Genomic DNA, 18,863 nt, shown 5'->3' with positions numbered 1-18,863 from the left:
CCGATAAATTAAATTTTTCATCGCCATTATTTATTATTCTCCTGCGCCTTTGTACGTGAGAGGTAAGTGTCCGATGTTTGCGCAGCGCGTCCTAACAAAAATATTCCTACTTTGTTTTGTCACATTACGTTACACAAATTACGATTACGTAATAAGAGAGATTAGAGCTTCAGCTTGATAATGGGTGTTCCTTGCCGCTTATGTATATCGCGCACCAACATGAGATCTCAGATCTTTGCCCTCTCTTTCGTTCTCTCTGTTCAGGCGAAGCGAATAAAACTTTTTTTTATTTCGAACATTATTGATTCTTCTTTACACATTTAGCGCAAAACGGAGTGTTTAGAACCGAAACGGGAAAGATTATGCTCTGCATGTTTCTGATGAGAACAAGAAGTAAGGCAACAATTCCAGCGGCTTGCCAAAGGGCGTACGGCGAGTGCATTACAGAAAAGAACGAAATGCGAGAGCGTTGCAACTAAGGGGCACAACAGGGGCACAACAAATTAACGGTAATTAACAAAGCCAAGCGTTCTCTTTCTGAACTTAGGCGAGCGAAAAAACAATTCCATTCTTAATTCAAATTCGAATGCACTACACGCTCCACATAAAACACTCTTTTTTCACATGCGAAAGCGTACGCTAATCCGTGTTTTTCGTATTTAACATGAACATGAACGATGGTGGCATAATAACAGGGCTCTCAGACGCATCCTTGAAGATGTACCAGAAAGAAATGATAAATCCAAGAGACAACTAAAAATAATAAAAAAAACAGAAACATACAGAAACGATAACAAAACAAACCACAAAAACAGCAAAAAAAGATGATCACTTACCGATCAACGAGTTGGGAGTTGAAGGAGCTGAAGAGAAATAATATGTATCAAATGGCAAGTGTTAAAAATATTCTACTGATAATCATTACAAAAGAAAATGAAATTTTTTCATAAATCCTTCTTTGGCCGATGCATTTTGCTGAACCGTTCACCAATGAGGCTTCCTTGCGCAACTAATATGCAAAATGCATCGACGTAAGCGGTGAGACAACGAAAGAGTATAATAAAAAAGCAAACACAAACATATCGCTACCCTCTCTGGGATCTTCTTTTCTATTAATTTGTCGTCTTTTTTCCTGTTTTATTAGTAAGGGTTTAATAATTAATTATTCAACTTTAATGCTTTAGTATTTGCTTGCCTTTTCCATTTCTTACTCGCTCTCTTTCGCTCCATACGTCTCTATTTCGTTCACTTGGTTGTTCTGGATTCTGTGCGCGATTCACACTGACGTGCGCGCCTTCTTTGATCGTGTTCCAAGCTTCAACGCACTTTTCTCTTTTCTTACCTTCAAATCATTTGAATGTTTCTTCTGTAACGATCGTTTATCGATCGTTACCACCTGTTTTCAATATTAGCACATTCTACAGTTTACAATTATCGTTCGCTCTCTCTCTCTCTCGCTCTCTTTCTCTCTATTTCTCCAATCGTACTTTTTGTCGTGAAACAAGAGATGATCAAACACCCAATAATGTCCCTTTTTCCTCTTAACGTTTACGCGACTAGACATCCCGAGTAGAGGTAGTCTTTCTCTCTCGTGCTTCTGCGTTTCTCTCAATCTCTCTCTTTCTTTCTTTCTTTCTTTCTTTTTTTCTTTCTCTCTACTGGAAAGTATAATGTTTTGCCAGGACATCTTTCTCTGCACGGATCGGGTGGTGTGTTACTCTACGTGGTTCGGTACCCAAACGTTTCACTTCTCACTTTCGAATCCCACGGCGGGGTCAACGCCATCTCTCTTAGTTTACTCACGAGTTTCGAGTGGTTTCAAACACAGGTATTCCAATTGTTGATGGCTCATTGCTGCTGCGTGCTGAGGTTGCGTCTTCAACACCCGCCACTCTCTCTCACGTCCATTTCTGTCAATCGCCCTGCACGGTCGCGCCTGCACATAGCAATTTCAGGCCGCTACACGTCACAGTTGCATGTCACACACTAATAGTTAGTTTCTTCCACACAGCAGAGCCACGTGCCACAGTACGGCCACAAATAATAAACGAGAAGAAAATATAAAACGATAGTCAGCAGCAGGTATAATACTTTTGCAGCTTGCGCGTACCCGGAGACGATACCAGTTCTTCCCGTTCGCGTTCCGGGGCGCGCTCCTAGACATAAAACAAGTCACTAACGTTACCGAGTTTGGCCATAAGGTTCAAGATACATTATTTGGCCGGTTTTGGTCGTCTGCCCCGATGAGGCACACACAGAGTGCAGCCTTGTGACAAACCTTGTGCGAACAAAATGTGTATGTGTCGGTGTGGTTGACAAGTGTGTGATTTTCTGTTACACGTGATATCATTGCGAATGATCGACGATCAGTTTATAAAGTAAAACCGCGCACTAACCAACGGCCGGCGAAACAGCAGCGACCCAACCGACAGACTAACTTGATCTGGAATACGGAATATGGTTAGCGGAGCACAACCGAGTGTAAAGTTAACGATAATAGCAAAGATCAAAACAGGTTATCGTCATACTAGGCGTCTTAAAACTGTGGCAAACCGGCCTCACTTTTTGAATTCCAGCCGGCAGGACACATACAAAACGGACCCCAAGAGACCGAGGAGGGCGCGGCTGGCTAGGTGCTTACAGGTCGTACCGGAAGCCGGAAGTAGGTTGAGGTGCGCATGCCTTGGCGGTCGATAAATAACGTTTTACTCCTGAATAACGGCGATGCTTCTACGGAATTTACAGAGCAATTTAGCGAATTTGCGTCCTTTGAATAGTAATCACTTGGCGTTTTTGGATCATGACATTGCCGTCGTGGTTGTCGCCGATGATCCTCCCGTCCGACTGTTGCCGCCTCCGCCACTACCACCACCGTTGCCCTGGGACTTTGCAATGTACACGTTCAGCAACCTGCGGGAGAATGAAGTTTCAGATTGGCTGAAGGCAGGACGAATGCGCGCCGCGTTTTTACCTTATCTTACTCGCATTCAGTAAAGAGAATTTTGGTTTCACTTTGTCCTCGCCCATCACCACGTACAGCTTCACGATACAGAATACTGCCGCCTTTCGTACCATCGATTGACTATCATCAGCGAGCTAGAGGGAAGTCATAAATTGAGCATTGAGCATTAGGACAGCCGTGTCAAAACCGTGTCATCCTGCGAAATTCTTACCCTAGCTACATTTGGCATTATACTATCTAGATGATTATCGGTCAGCCCCTTGCCCTGCTTGTGCGTCAGCTCGGTGAGGATCTTCAGGGCGCACAGGTTCGCCGGGAACTCGCCGGTCGCAATCACCGGGTTCAGAATGTTCACAGACACGTCCAACGGCAAAACGTCCGCAATCTTCACTACGATTATGTCAATCTCGCGAGAAACCTGCCGATGCGAGAAGGCGGTGAGATAATCGGTGCAACATTCCATCGAAGTGGCGCAAAGGCCGATCCGAACACTTACCTCCTTGCTAATTTTGTAACAGTCTATAATCTTCAACAGAATCAACTCGAGAAACTTGCTCCAACAGGCCTTCATGTTGCCACTGCGCACGATTCGGCCCAGCGTGTGGAGTGCCGCTATCAGCACATCGTTGTTCTGCGACTCCATCAGATGTAGCAGCATCTTCATGATTGCTCTGCCGGGAGGAAGCAGATCGATCAGCAGTGTTTAGTAGTGGCGGGAACAGGACACAACTACTTACTTGAAGTTCTTAATCGGTAGCTCACACGAACCGTACTTGATGCAGGTTTGTAGATTCTCTAGCACCTGCTTCGTGACCTCCGGTGCCGATTCGTGTGACAGCAGGATCGCTGCCTTGATGACGTCATTTTCCTTTACACCTTCTGGAATTTGGGGTCAACCGAAATGAGAGGTGGAAATGTACCAGCCCCCCCTCTGTGCCGGCTGCCATTACTTACTGTCCAGTACCACCTCGCCGTTCTCCGCAAGGTTGAAGCGTGGCTGCTGTTGCTGTTGCTGCTGCTGCTGAGCTATCGTCTTGTGTGCCAGGTCCATGCCGTCTAACCGGACGGTGTTTTCGGGCGTGTTTGACTCCGTCGTCGTGGCGGACTGTGTTTTCGATCCATTGCAGGAATCATCCTTTTCGAGACTGTACAGAAGACAGAAGAAGTAAAATGCTCATGAGCTTTGGCGCGTTCGCTTCGATCGAGCGCGTCTACATTACCCTCCGAATCCTCCCACGATATGGCCATTGATACCGTTCGACGGCAATCCGTAAATGCCGAGCCCACCAACTCCGCCACCCGTCTCGAGTACCGTCATCGACTGTAGCATCACGTTGTTGTTGTGGGGATCTCGATCCCCGATCTGGCTACCGATGCCGGAATCCTTGCCGTTCATGTCCAGCTTGGTTTCAAAGCTGTAGTTCTGTATCTCGGCCGTCGTCTTGCGGAGGTTCTTGTATACTTCCTCCGTGTTCATCGATTCCGCCGGTACCTCCACCGATGCCTGGCGCGAGCGGGGACCTAGTGATTGGGGCAAGGTTAGCAGTAGGTCAATTACGCGAAATGGTGGCCACCCAAACGCTCCCGGCTTGATCGCTCGGTTAGAAACAAAAGGATCTATAGCTAGAGGAATCGGAGGGCCCGAAGGCGATTAACTTACTAGCGATATTCTGTAAACTATACGGCCCTTGCTGAGGGCTAAGCAATGGTTTGGGGCTTGAAGACGACAGTGGTGATGATGGGCTATCGTTGCCTACGGAAATGTGAAACGGAAAACGGGCAAAAGAGGGACTCTGTTAATCACGGTCACACGCTACGGGGGTTACACACGCTACACTGGGGAACTGGGGCAAAGTATGGTTCTACACAAATGGACAAATGGACATGATTCTTCTTGTGTGTCGTGGTGCGGGGAGTGTGGTACCTGAAGCACTTCTTCTCATGTTATGCTGAATGTATGCCCGCGCCGTGTCCTGGTACTGTTTTGGAAGGTTCCCAAGCGTCATTGTCATCTGCAAAACCGAAAGAGGCACAACGTTAGGAACAACAAAGCGCACAACGCCGGGCCGCCCGTATCCTCTCACCTGGGAAGGGTTACAATTGTACAGCGCAATGATGCACTGGCGTGCCTGTGACTTTAGTTCGATACTTTTCTGATCAAGCGACGTCTGGATGATCTTCTGGATGGCGAGGTTCATGACCTGCTGGTTCTGCGGGTGCACCACAAACTGCGGCCCGGTGCAGTAGTTCATCACCAGCTGCGTCAGGAAGCGTAGTGTGGCCTGTCGTGTCTTCACGTTCGGTGTTTGTGCATTGTCAACTAGAATTCTGGGGCAGGAAAGGGAAACGGTATGAGAAGAGCGGTGCACCAGCCGCGTTCGGGGGTCGATGGCCTACCGAAAGACACACTGTAGCTGCAGATCGAACGGAAAGTACTCATAGATGAGCTGGAGTGTCTTCCAGATCTTCCCATTCATCGACCCCAGCAGATCGGTGCCCAGCTTGTTGAACAGGCGCGTCAGCAGTATGAACAGCCAGTCGTGCAGATCGGCCGAGTGCGACAGAATCAGCTCGTTGACGGTGTCCAAAAACAGGGCGTACACCTTGATGTGCGGATCCATGAACATCTTGCGGAACAGATCGAGCACACACTGCAGCTGATGCTGCGTCAGCATCTTGCCCTCGCTGAGGTACTGCGTTAGGCTGACCAGCCCGTCCTTCCGCTCGGACCAGTGCGACGAAGCGCAAAACTGGATGATCGTTTCGATATCCTCGATCGCCGGCCGTGAGCTATCGAGACGCGTTCGCGATCCATTCCACGAGAATGACTAAAAACAGAAACCGGGGAACCCGAGAACAGAGGAAAACAGGAATATTAGGCTCACTTTTCGTGCCGTGCCCCATTTTTCCGCACTCACATCATTGCCCCGCCGGTACGAATCGTAACTTCGCTCCGAGCACACGGACGACGCTTCGCTTTCGTCCGATTCGTCGCGCGAAATCTTCCGGTGCAGCCCGAGCCGGGCAAAGTCGGCGCACGCCAGGTCGGCCTCATCGCCCGGGGACAGGGCATCCGCCAGTGCGCTCTCCGCTTCCCGGCTCTGCTGGAGGATCTTCTGTGCCAGCACCGGGCGCCCCGGATTGAGCGGCGGTCTCCGGGGGCTGTTCGTTCCGTACGCGTGCCGTCTCAGTGAACCGAACTGAGTTTGTGACCTATAATTTTTGGGGCATGCAACGGTTAATGAAATGGCCGCAAGCGGATCCGGTAGAGCTCCGGTTTTGAGCCTCACCTCGTGGGGCTAGTTTCCCGAGAGTTTGCCAACGATCGTGGTATGCCGGATTGGGCCTTCTTCGGCACGGTGCCCGTCGTCTGGCGGTAGATGGAGGTGACGCCACCGTAAAGATCACGCATTTTGCTCGACGGCGACGTACTCCGTGATGTGGCTACACAGTGGGAAGAGGATCTAAAGTGTTATTCGGGTTATTCCACAAAGTTCCCCACCAACAATCACCGAGAGAAAGGGAGAGAGAAAGGCACACTACACTCTGCTACTCTGGGTGCGAATTGTTAGAAAACTAAGATGGTGATTGGCGGCGGACGCGCTCCGTTTAGGTGATAATTACGCTGTGACTGTGACACTCCTGCGCGCGATCTGATCTTACGCTCCGGTGTGGGAGGTTGCTGTGGCGTAACCGTGTTGGCAGCGGATGAGGCGGATGCTGATGTCGGTGTCTTTTTAGCACGTGCTGATCGGAGAGAGGTATTCGGATCGGACAAAAGAAAACGGCACACAAAAGTTGACAGTAAGTGAGAGTGAGCGAAAATGTGTGTGTGGATTGTGGCATTATTGTTCTAAATTGAATCATGTGTGTGTGTTTGTTTTTGCTGATGGAACGCAAATCTATATGAGGTTCGAGAAAGCATTTTTACGTGACACACTCCAATCGTAAGCAGCTACACACGCGTATGATAGGTTAGTACCGAAAGCAATGAGAATGCCGATTGATCGAACACCATACGCACGCGGCATGCATTTTGGTTCCAAACAGTAACTAAAGGGGGTTTTTTTGGTGCCAATACTGGTTTGTTTTACGGTTCCATAATAAGGCCAATTCAATATTGTGAGCGGTTTGTTGTAACACTTTTTCTCTCTCTTACCTTGTTGCGCGTAGTGTCCTTCTGTTTAATGGAACCACAGGAGGGCCACACATTTCCCGTCCCATTGGTCCCCAGGAATTAGCAGACCAGGAAGCACATCCAGGAGAAGCAAACGATCGGTTGTTAGTTTCCACAACACATCGAGCGCGCGAATAGAGCATGCACAATCGGGTCGGAGGTTTAAGATCGAATAAAATAAGGAAAAAATAATGTTAGCGTTAGTCGAAAAGCAGATGATCGAGAAATGAAACGAAAAGCAGCAACAAACTAAACATGATCAGTTGTCAACGGTCAACCCCGGTAACCAGGGTAACCCACGGCCATCATATGTGAGAAAAGAGAAAACACAACTTACGCAGCGATGCCGTTCCGGAAGTCACCTTCATCCTGGCCAGCGTGGAGTACTGTGCCCTGGCCCGTGCCCGCTGAGCGGCGGCCGTATCGACCGCGGACACACTCCGAAAGCCACCGGCAGCAGCTCCCGCTGCATTTGCGTAGCGCGCGTTTATTATTGCGTGTAGTGCGTGTAAGTTGCAGCGCGCGTGGCACACAGCACACAGGCGGACGCGCCCAGTGGCGTATGAGTCGCAGCAATGAGGAATTAAGAATAGGAAAGAGAACAGAATGAGCATGGACACACGCAGAGATGGTACACAATCACGCCGGTAGTTTGCGATCCAGTAGAAGAAAGTAAATAAAATTGGCAGCCCCACTCGAGACAGACAGTGACAGTTACGTTCACAGTGCGATTGAGAACTCATACAAACATGTTAAATGATAGTGTGAAAGTGTTAGAAAAAAAGCATGAGCCGTTTGAGCGGATGAGAGAGCCAAATGAACAAAAAGAAGAACAACGCAAAACCAAACAGAACAGTAACAGGACGCAACAAAAGTGTACATAAAAGTATGTAAAAAAAGACACAATATAACATGCCCCAGGAAAGGCAAAAATTATTAAAACAACAACAACACCCAGCGCCCAACGAGAAGAACCCAATTTACAACCTCTAAAAAGCGGCTGTAGCTGTTGTTGTTGCTGCTGTGGAGGTGGATTTGAGTCCCGCGGGGTCGTGGCCACCGGTATGCCACTCCGGTTGCTGCGGTTGTACGTCCTCGGCAGTGAAGGAGCCCGCTGCAGACGAGAGGACGACGACGACGACCCGGACGCGGTTCCTGGAACTGTGGTAAGGTTTTCCGTGCTAACACTGGTGGCGTGCACCGCTACTGACCACACACACACACACACGCACAAAATGGGGCACAGGGGCAGTAGCCGAGGCATAAAGGATATTATGGTAAGGAAAATGAATGGCGTTCCGGTTTTTTTGTGTTGTTGTTAGCCCCATTTAGATTTCGAAGAGTTCGAGAGATTCCGTGGTTTTGTGAAGATGATAAGTCCAATTGCAACCAGAGTGTTGAAAAAGAAAGAGAGATATAATAGTTAAAGAGAGACAGAGAGAGACGCACAGGCTTGATTAGTAAAACGGTTGTCCACCGAAGAATGAAAACCATCATCGAAAACATTGTTGTGCACGGCGAGCTTATCAACACAATAGAGAGCTTATAAGAAAAAGCGTGAACAGAAGTTGCAACAGAAACTATTAAAAAACGAAATCTCTAAAATGGTTGAGGAAAATGTTATTATTTACTATTAGTGATGGTACCGGTAAAAAGGGAGGTGCATAAAAGTGTGCAAACGAAACCAGAAACAGAACAAAAATACTGTTGTAAATTTACAAGAAGATTTTGTTAAACGATTGACTGACGTTTTGCTTTAAATCAATGTGTACTTGGATATCGGTGCATAGCTAAGCATATTAAGGTCGGAAAGGAAAGATAGCAAGCGCAACGCAAAAGAAAGGATCACGTAAGCAAAGGTCAACGGCGAGCCAACGTGCGTCAGGTAGCGGCTGCTACGCCAGGACGCTTCGGAAGGACAGAGCGTGCAGACAGAGTTGGTGCAGAGTTGTATTTGCAGAGGGTGCGAGCAAAAAGCAAACCTTCGAGGGCGAGTTACCTGGTGGTTGTGCGGTCGCGGGACTCCGCAGCCCGGACGATTGCCTTCGTTCTTTGGGCGAGGAGCGCCATTGGGCATTGTTGAGACGAATGTCAGCGAATTATTGCACCAATGTTGGCGGTGGCGATTTCGCGACGTATGTGCGATGATGGGTTTGTTTTATGTTGTGGTTGAACCACAGATGCGATGCGCGTGAATCATTCGTACGAGACACACACACACCGCAGATAGTCAGTTTTGGATGAGATTGGGGTATTGGGGGTTGGTTGAGAGAATCGAGAGCGAGTGAAGGAGAATGAAACGAAAGTAAAAGAACAACATTATGTGTAAACAAACGAGCCGCCATTCGCAAGGTGCACCACTGCCCGCTGCCCGGACAGTCCATACGCACATTGGGCAGCGGGGTGGGTGTAACGGGAGGATATGGTGGGTGTGCGCGGGAAGCTAATTAATCAGCCTACGACGCTCTGCGTCGACGCTGGCTTTATCTGGGGGGTTAGAGCTTTGATTTTGTGAAACACTTTTTGATCGCGAGCATTGCCAACCCGAGTTTTAGAAAGGGGAACACCACATGTCCGTATCCGAAATGATGTTTATGAACGAGCGTGTAATGGACACAGGGGAGCGAACTGGATGGTCTGGGACCGGGACCGGGACAGGGAAATAATGATGAAAACATTCAACACATACTTATCACCCCACCAGAGACAGAGTTCAAGCTACTGTTACTGCCACGCAGACTAACGCTCATGGAGTTGGTACCGTTTGTTCCGAGATTGTCCCGCTCTCGTTCGAGGGCACGCTGCGTAGAAATGTCTAGCGAACCGTACAAATTATCGGCCAGCTCGGGAAAGTGTCTTCGAAAGATCCAAAACGCACTGCAACAACAGAAGCAAGCAACTCCGGTTAAGAACAATCCCGCGTTAGCGGTCGAACGGGCTCTGGGCACCTTACCATCTACTGTGTCGTCGCGCATCGTTGTCCGCATCACCGATGCCCTTGCGGAGCGCCTCCCGCAACAGGCTGTTGTGTTTTTCGAGCGCCTTCGTGGGCCACTCCTCGAACAGCAGCATCAGTAGCTCCGAGAGCGAGCTGCGAATGTCTTTCGATTTGGACAGCATGAGATTCTGCGTCACGATCGGAATGATCTTCGGGGCGTGCGTGTACCGTATCACGTACTTGAGGGCGAGCGTGCCGGACGAGGAGATTACTTTGGCCGAGTTCTGGATCAGGTTGATCAGCTCCTGAAGGATGTAGATCGTGAACTGGTCCAGCCGGCTCTTCAGCACCTTGCTCATGTACGCGAGCGTTATGCACGCCTCGCGGATCACCTGCGACCGGAGCTCCTTCAGGATGTCGAGAAACGCAATCGACAGATCCTTCAGCTGCTGCACGAAGGTGGGCGAGCCCTGGATGTTGATCAGCAGCAGCGAGCGGATCTTCTTCAGCGCGTCCACGCGCTTCTCCCAGTCGACGTTCTTGTCCCCGATCAACGTGTTGATCGACTTCATGTGGTCGTCCATATCGCGCTGCGAAAAGATGGTCAGCTGCGGTACGCTCTCGAACGACGCTTCGAACACATCGACCGAAACGGCACCGGCCGCGAGCATTAGATCGCCCGAGCCAGCCTGCAGTCCCGATTCGAACAGCGGCTTCCGTGGGGTGGCCGCCGAAGGAGTGCGCTTTACCAGCCGCGTCGGTCGCTCGACCACGGCCGCTCGGTCTAGCTCGTCGTGAGCACCACCACCGGCCGAGACCGGCACCAGAAGCGCCGATGGCAGCAGCAGCCCGTCGTTGCGGGCTTCGTCAAACTTTTGCTCCAGAACTGCGACCTTCGTCGGGGGAACTTCGCGCTTCTTCAGATCAGTCCGCAGTTTATCACCGACGTGCTTGTAAATCTCGACCAACGTCTGGATGGCCGCATCCCGGACCGTGGGCGACGGATCGCCCAGCAGACTGACGATCGGCGGGATGTACACCTTCACCGTCAGCGACTGTGTGCCGTACTCGTTGAGTGTGCTGACGATCGTCTGCAGGAACTCCTCGCGCACCTTCGAATTCTTGTGCTTGAAGCAGACGTTCAGCTTGTCGAGTAGGGACTGCGGGAGCACCACCCGGCACTCCATTAGCTTGTGCAACAGAAGCTGGGCCTTCTCCCGCACCGTATCACGGCTGTCGCCGAGTCTGTCGATCACGTGCGGCAGAATGGTCGAGGTGTACGCGTTAAAATCATGCCCTAACCGAACGATCAGCTCGGTAAACGCCTCTAGGGCGCGCTGTGCGATCTACAACGAAAGCGAAAACAGTAAAATTTATTAGCATTTATGCAAAGCATCAAGAGTGATGTGTCGTGAGGTCTGCTAGTGAAAGGAGAAAACGCAATAGAAGATCACTTGGAAGCAGGCAGAGTAGTCGCTTGATGAACCACAACAACCCGGTGGGTGGGTCACAAATGTCAGGGCTACAATATGTCCATTTCCTTCAATTGAACCAATGATGATGTGCTACGAGAACTTGCGCAAAACCATCCCGCGGGCAAGCGCGCTTCCACTAGGAGTGAGAGGCCTGTGTCTTAACAGTTCCAGAGGTCGGGCGCGTTCAGAGTGTGTAATCGTTGGCAAGAACAGGGCGACAACAATAAATACGGCCCGGTCCGTTCTACTAAAAAAAAAAAAAAAAAAAAAAACAGGGCGACAACAATAACACGCAGGCCACTCGGGCTGACGCGCACCATTTACAAACTCTGGCGACACCCGCAACATGCAACGAGCCGTGCGGCAAGCCACGCGCTTGCTGCATCTGGGGGCCGGCTCTTTATGAACCACAAAACAACGCGCGACAACGTCCTCCACAATCCTAAGCCTCCCCACACCACAGCAGAGAATTGAGTTGATTTATAAATATGACCAACCGCGGAATTGAAGGATAGAAGCCGTCTGTTGCTTCCCCCTCTAACGAATCGATGCAAAATATCATAAAACACCGAATCATCATAAGCACACCACACGCGACGTGATGCGCGATCGATGACCCGCGACTGGGCGCATGGCCATGTCAATTCTACCACCCTCTGGCCAATAGGGGTTGGGCCGCACTGGCTTGTGACCAACTTAAAACCGAAACGCAAGATCGATCGACGAACCTTCTTGTGTGAACCAGACCTGTAGGGGGGTTGGCTCGTAGCTTCCTTTGTCGAGACAATCTACACCGGAGCAGCTTCTATGGAGCGAGAGAACGGGCTCCAACTGACGATCTTTTCTGCGAGACTGTGAGTCTTGCATTCGAACTCTAAAATATTGTCGAAAGGTGACGGTAAATTTTAGGCAAACGAATCGAAATGAAGGGAATTAAATAAACGCACAATCGCTCTGCTTCGTAAAACGCTTTATAATACAGCAACTAAACAATAATTCCGCGTTCGATGGTTTGAACATTGAATGAAATGGGCGAAAGTCAACCGATGGCGACACCGGGTGACATTGCGTGTCACCGGCTGCTACGATGGTGTGGGGTTTGAAGGCAACCTCTCGGTATCATTGTGACTATTTCGATGCGGAACGTTTGTAAGATAAGTAACTATAAAGATACAGCGCAAGTTACAGTTCTAGATAAAGTATGGACATGTTTCTTTTATCTGTTTGCTCTTCATTACCACACAGTAAATCAGAAACGAAAACAAAACGCGAAAAAAGGTACCCCCACGATTACACATTCCGCGTCCGGTGAAACAAGGATGACTTTGATGCGGTACTGGTTGTGGCAAAAAACTGGTTGACCCGTTTGAGCCCGGGGAGCTTGTCATTTGTCGGAACTTTCGGGAGAGCAATTGGTTGAGCGCGACGCGTGTGTTGTCGTTTTTATCGAAAAAATGTCCAAGATAGTGCGACGACATGGTTCCCGGGCGTCCCCCTACTAACAGTATCATATGAAACGTACCTAAGGCGAATTACAGCAACAATGATTTACCACTGGAAAAGTTCGTACACTACTGTCGGCCAGGCTTCGTTACTGTTGCAGTGGCACCGAATGGCACTACTTTATTAGTACAAAAAAATACCAATCGAACCTGGGGGTCTATTAAACTACCGTCCGTGAACGAACAGGATGACGTACCATAAACATATGGCCTACTTGTGTTCGCGGTGTTTGCAACAGTTGTCATATGATGTAATTCTTTGACGTCATAAAATGTGTTCGAAACAGTTTTCAAATACCACGGGGGCACAGGGACCTTTTCTTCCAATTTCCAACTGCGCCTTGCAAAGGAGCGTAACTAAACAGTGGACAACATCATAATTACAATTTCGTTTCATTTTTGGAAAAAACAACTCAAAAGCGCAAAGTATTTGCCAGAATCAGTCAAGGTGCTGGAGAGGTTAATCAACACTTGCCGTTTCAGGGTTGTTTGGGAAGGTGGACGACCACCGTCGACGCGCGAGTTGCGCAGGGTAACGCAACATGCAGTTCAACAACGACGTGGCTGACCTCTAGCCCTAGATTGCGCCACGTTCTGCGCCTGGAACTCGGAGAGCTTAAAATAGGAATGCTTGCTAGCTCGTGATCCTTCTCACGGTGAAAAGGGAGCGACCAGACAGATAGACAGAGATTTGGTGGCTGCGTGGCGAGGCTCGCAGCGCAAGTTCTCTCTACAGGTCGTTTCCATAAACAGTGCACAAGGGAACCTCTTTGACCAAAACACACAGCAACCTAGCCAGTCCGGCTGGGCGGAGAGTGATGCGGTGGGATGCAAAAGTTGCGAGACACGCAGCGCTAGATCACGTCACGGGCCTTGAGGTGCGAGAAAAAGACGACGACCACACGACGGCAAAGCTACTTCCTCTCAGCGTCAAGCGAAACCAAAATCCACCGGTGTGCTGCGACAAGCGTTGCCTTTAAAGCGGTGCTAGGCCGCCTCTCGAGAAGTTGCCCCGCCGAAGGTTGCGCTGACTGGAGGAGGGCAGAGTGTAAAGCGTGTGTTGGCCGCGTCGCAATGAAAGCTCAAATCGTCATCGCGTCACCGCGCCACCACCATCGATGGCCGCCGCCCGGTTCACCTCTCCCCGGAGAGCCAGTAACCACAATCTTTTTTTGGCGACACTGGTGGCCATAATAGTCGCGTAGATCGCCCTTCCTCCATTCCCACCGCGGAGTCGTCAGTCGCATGTGGTTCATTAAAATGTTTCGCATTTTTCTTTGTCGTCGTCGTCGTCATCGTCGTTGGTGGTTGTAGGGGATCGGACCCATTTTGGGAAGTTGTGTCATAAATTCTTTACATAAATGAAAGAGAGGAAGAGGGTAAAGGGTCAGAGAACATGCCATGCTTACCTTATGGTGACTTCCGGTCATCCACGGAATGAGCCCATCGATGAGCAGCCCGAGATCGGTGCATTCGATCGAGTTTTCCGAGTCGCTCAAGTACAGCACCAGATCCTCGGCCAGCTGCGCCTTCACGCGCATGTCCGCCTTGGCCATCTGGGTGACGTATCCGTCGATATCGGCCGGCTTTTGGTACGCCATCGTCTCGTGCTTCTGCTCCCCGGAAGGAAATGGTGTCGGCCGGAAGCAGCGCACAGAAAACCCTGGTGCGCTCAGGCAGAGTGCACGGGTTTCGAATTACAAGAGGATCGCGATCGCGATTTTTTTTCGACGAGTGCACGCGTGCGATGGTCCGTGAAGCTCACAAAACTACATAAAATTCTTCGATCTCCGGGAACGGACCGGACCGATGCCAGTGCGCCCACTATCGAAATTCTCTGCCAAACACTGTGTGTGGGGACTTAAAATGGCGGCCACGGGAGAAAATGCACACATGCTCCTCGCTGACGTCCTGCTTGCTCCGGTTTCTTCTAAATGCTTTTGTCGGCTGGTCACCAATGCGGGCCGCCGTGCGCAGATATTGCTTATGGTAATCAGCGGGATGGCTTGCCGCGTCTTAAATTATTAATTCACTTTTTACAACATCGCCCATTGTTCCGTCGTGTGCTTGGGGCTTCGCTTGGGGGTGCACTGGGTTGACGAATTTTCTCCTTCTCTCGATCACTGCTGCCGGGCGGGCGCGTGCGTCACATTCGTGCGCCTAGTTGCACTTTCACCTTAGTTTACAGGGGGCACCACAAATCGAGAAACTTACAACAACAAAATCGCTCACTTTTATCCGTGTAGAGATAGAAAAGGCTGTGCATTAAAAAAAGCAAAATTAATGGATTACAGTAAAACAGAAACTAATGCGAAAAGGAAGTGACTTATGTCGGAGTTTCTAATCACTTCCTGGCAGTAGAGCGAAAGAGGAGCACACTATTTACCACTTTCACTGGCCGGTCATGTGTGACGGTCCAAACAGCACACGATCTAGTAACCATCGGAAGGAAGAATTTGCAGTTCATACACCAAACTAGGTTTGTAAGACCAAAGAACGTCGGGACTTATTGATAAAGCTAAGTGATCCCTTCCCGTTATTATTATCTAATGAAATTTTCCAGCACAACATTTGGTTTGTCTATTTCATCGCAGCGCAGCGCGGCATAAGGCATCGCGAGCGGAAGTCAGGCCAAATCGCTAATGGAAATTGCATCACCAATTAAACAATAATCAAGCGAAAAGGCAAAAAATATGGACATGAACATGAAAAAACATTGTCGGTGTGCTCATGTGCAGCTCGGACTCACCCATTAGCCCCTTTAGTCGTACAGGCTGTAAACGCCGTTATAGAAAAACGAAACCAAAACAAACTCATCATCTTCATCCTAACTAGTGGCGCGTTATGAAGGCCGGCCACTCTGTTACGAAACCCTTTCTTGCAGCAGCAGCAGCAGGACTCTCGTTTGCAACGTGCCGTTTGCCTTCAGGTGAGACATCCAAACACTCTCCAATCGCCATTTAGCCACCAAAAAAAGAAGCCGCCGTTCGTTGCCGTTTCAGCAGCGTGCGGCATTTGACAATCTTCACGAATGATCTAATCGTTGGAAATAAATATTTACATTTCGATTACGCATCGCGCGCGCACACAGTAGAACTCGGCGGCGAGGACCTTGCCAAACCGGTGTGCGGAGTTTATGCTGGCGCGTGTATGTATTTGAAGCCCCCCATCGTGTTTTTGACGCACTCTCGCGGTCACAGCCTACTACTACGCGACGACTCCTACTACTGCGCGAGGGCAAAATATTGCATTATGGATCATGGAGCGCAGGATTTGTTTGCTATTTTTGCAATTTGTGTAACACTCACACACACACGGGGGAGCAAGGAAGATGGTGTGCGTACCACACACTCACACAAAATGCCTTTATCATTGACCTTCCTAGGCGGGCGGCAAGGCTCTCCATGATGCCCGCCAAGCGGTTCCAGCAGGAACGTCGCATTTATGACGGGATGACGTATTCTTGCCGTCACCTTGGCCAGCGCAAGCATTTAGCACCTTGCTCTCAGCATAACACCGCACCATGTGTGTGCCCGCGTTTTGGGAGGGGCGGCGCAGGCAGTGTCGCCGCTGTCTACCTTTCGCACCAACTTTGCACTTGCGTGCGCTGTGTTGTGAGCCTCCGAGCGCGCGAGTGTGTGAGTGTCCGTCGCTCTGTGGACCTCGTGTTCGCACACACGCACGCAAGGCAAAGGGCGTACTATTGATGAGAGGCAATTTGCACACAATGTTTTATTTTTGCACAGCAGTAGGCGCCCGCATTTCACGATACCACTGAATCTCGCCCCCGTGTGAGAACACGACAGGAACATTCATGGCCTACTTCGGTCGAACGCTCGACTTTGCCTCCAGCACCCCGGCGAGGCGCATCTACGAACGTAGTAGCGGTGGACATCGTTTAAAGACGGGAAATTCCGGAACCATCAAACCCCAGAGAGAGATTCGGGCGGTTGCGTGGAAAATGGGCCTCGGGCACACTCCGTGAGGCATCCATCTTGATTGGAGGCCCCCTGAAACCCCCCAAAATCGCACCGCATGCTTTCTCCTTCTCTCCTTCTGTCCGGGGTGCCGGTGCAAACCAAAAAACATGGCTCCATCGTGGTCGTCCCGCGCGACAAAAAAACACACCCTCCTTCTCCTCCCGGAAAGAGCGTGGAAAACAGAAAGAAAATTTCGTGGAAAAAAAGCATATTGTTGCTTCGTCGAGGGGCAGCGGGCAGCAGATTTTTGGTTACTTGCGTGTGTCCCTTCGATTCGCGACACTTCGCCGAATCATCGGAAAAATAAAAACAACAACATTAGGCGAGCGTTGCGTTGCAGAGAAGCGAACACTTTTTCCGGAGCGCTGTGCTTCATTTCTCCCGAAATCGGTATCGCCAAAGGGCGAGTGAGAGAGACACCTAGCGGCGGCAGAGAGACAGGTTGTGTATGTGTGTGTATGCGTGAGAAAGAGAGCGCCCGTACGAGCGGTGCGAGGAGCGGTGCCAGCACATCACAGCAACTGCACAGCGCTCTTCACGACGTAATGGATCCGCCATCCTGGAGCAGCAGTTGATGGGAAGAAATTAACTTTTGCGGGGAATTGAATCAGCCGCGGCACGTTACGTCGTTACACAGGGCACACCATCATAACGTACAGCAGGAAGACACCAACGGCACACACACACCCGCGGATTGGAAAAATCACGCAACAAATCCACTCACACACACACACGCACAGCAGCGGAAGCAGCAACACATCCGAGAATCGCAATGGGAGGCTCCCTTTTACACACCTTTGGTGGCCAAATTTTGGATCGAAATATTTGTTTTTCTTCGGTACACGGTTCGCGTTCCATCACGCACGGCACCACACGGTTTATTCAGGGTTGCCGAACGAAGTAACAGCCAGCCGGACGGTGTGGCCGTGTTGCGTTCCGAGCAGACGGACACAAACTCGTCACCAACTGCACTGCGAGGTTGGCTGACAGGCCGGCCCCCCGCAAAAATTGGCGATGACGCTTTATTCACAGCACACTTGGCCACAAAAAGTGGTTCTAGAAAACCGTACACCGATTCCCCGGAGTGAGATAACTTTACGTGCTGGCGTTGGCCGTCATCGTCGGCGCCGAGTCCGGAGTACATCACACACACGGGACACGGGACACCCAGCGCAGCACCACCACCACACTGGGCTGCGGCGTACGACGAACACTTACGTTCTTTTCACTCCTGATTAGCGGCCATTCCGCTCTCGATTGACAACATTTGGGTCCAACAGTCCTTGGGTCCGCAAAGAAAACACCCAACGCCGTGGACACGGGGAAAAGGTGGAAAGAAAACTGAAACTGAACCGCATTCACGGTGTGACACACACGGAGCGACGAGTGCCCGTACGACACGGCACGAAATCGAACTGACGAGACGGTCGAGCGAAACCGTGAAAACGATGACCATCCGCGCGACGCACTGGTGTGCGTGCACGGTGCGCGGATCGGTGGCTTCACTTCTTCTCCAGTCGGATCCCGTTTGCCCGTGCTGAGTCGATTCCAACCTGTAATATCTGTATTTTCCAACGAGTCCGCACTGCTTTAGATAATTGCTTCGCGTACCTTAAACTTATCGCTTTATTGTTCCTGATTAACGCGACAGAGGATCGTCAGAATGAAAAAATGTCCGACGAATACAGCAATTCAAGCACCGAAAAAAACATAGAACATCGCCGCGAACATCGAAATGACGCCGCACACCTGAGTGAGCATCTCTAGCTTGGAAACGTCAACGGCGGAAAGAAAGAAAATATGCGCCCCATCTCTCTCTGTCGGCTTTT

General features: G+C 50.2%; 1 protein-coding gene across 1 annotated transcript; it reads right to left on the bottom strand.

Moving 5' to 3' along the window:
* Nucleotides 1–48: 48 nt before the first annotated feature.
* Nucleotides 49–14,655, bottom strand: LOC128268594 (CLIP-associating protein). The gene is made up of 21 exons (XM_053005722.1): nt 14,464–14,655; nt 10,093–11,423; nt 9,829–10,016; nt 9,139–9,189; nt 8,127–8,342; nt 7,477–7,605; nt 7,122–7,142; nt 6,587–6,709; nt 6,253–6,406; nt 5,881–6,175; nt 5,360–5,790; nt 5,047–5,290; nt 4,887–4,974; nt 4,623–4,715; nt 4,183–4,483; nt 3,917–4,107; nt 3,700–3,841; nt 3,459–3,633; nt 3,174–3,380; nt 2,972–3,096; nt 49–2,910 (listed from the first exon to the last, which is right to left on the bottom strand). Exons 1-21 carry the CDS (start codon nt 14,653–14,655, stop codon nt 2,799–2,801), a joined length of 4,809 nt encoding a protein of 1,602 aa, XP_052861682.1. The 3' UTR covers nt 49–2,798.
* Nucleotides 14,656–18,863: the final 4,208 nt, after the last annotated feature.

The sequence above is a fragment of the Anopheles cruzii genome, chromosome 2 (genome assembly GCF_943734635.1).
Source record: "Anopheles cruzii chromosome 2, idAnoCruzAS_RS32_06, whole genome shotgun sequence".
NCBI classification, from domain to species: Eukaryota; Metazoa; Arthropoda; class Insecta; order Diptera; family Culicidae; genus Anopheles; species Anopheles cruzii.
The sequence above is the reverse complement of the archived record's forward strand: the minus strand, read 5'-3'. Positions and strand labels throughout refer to the sequence as shown.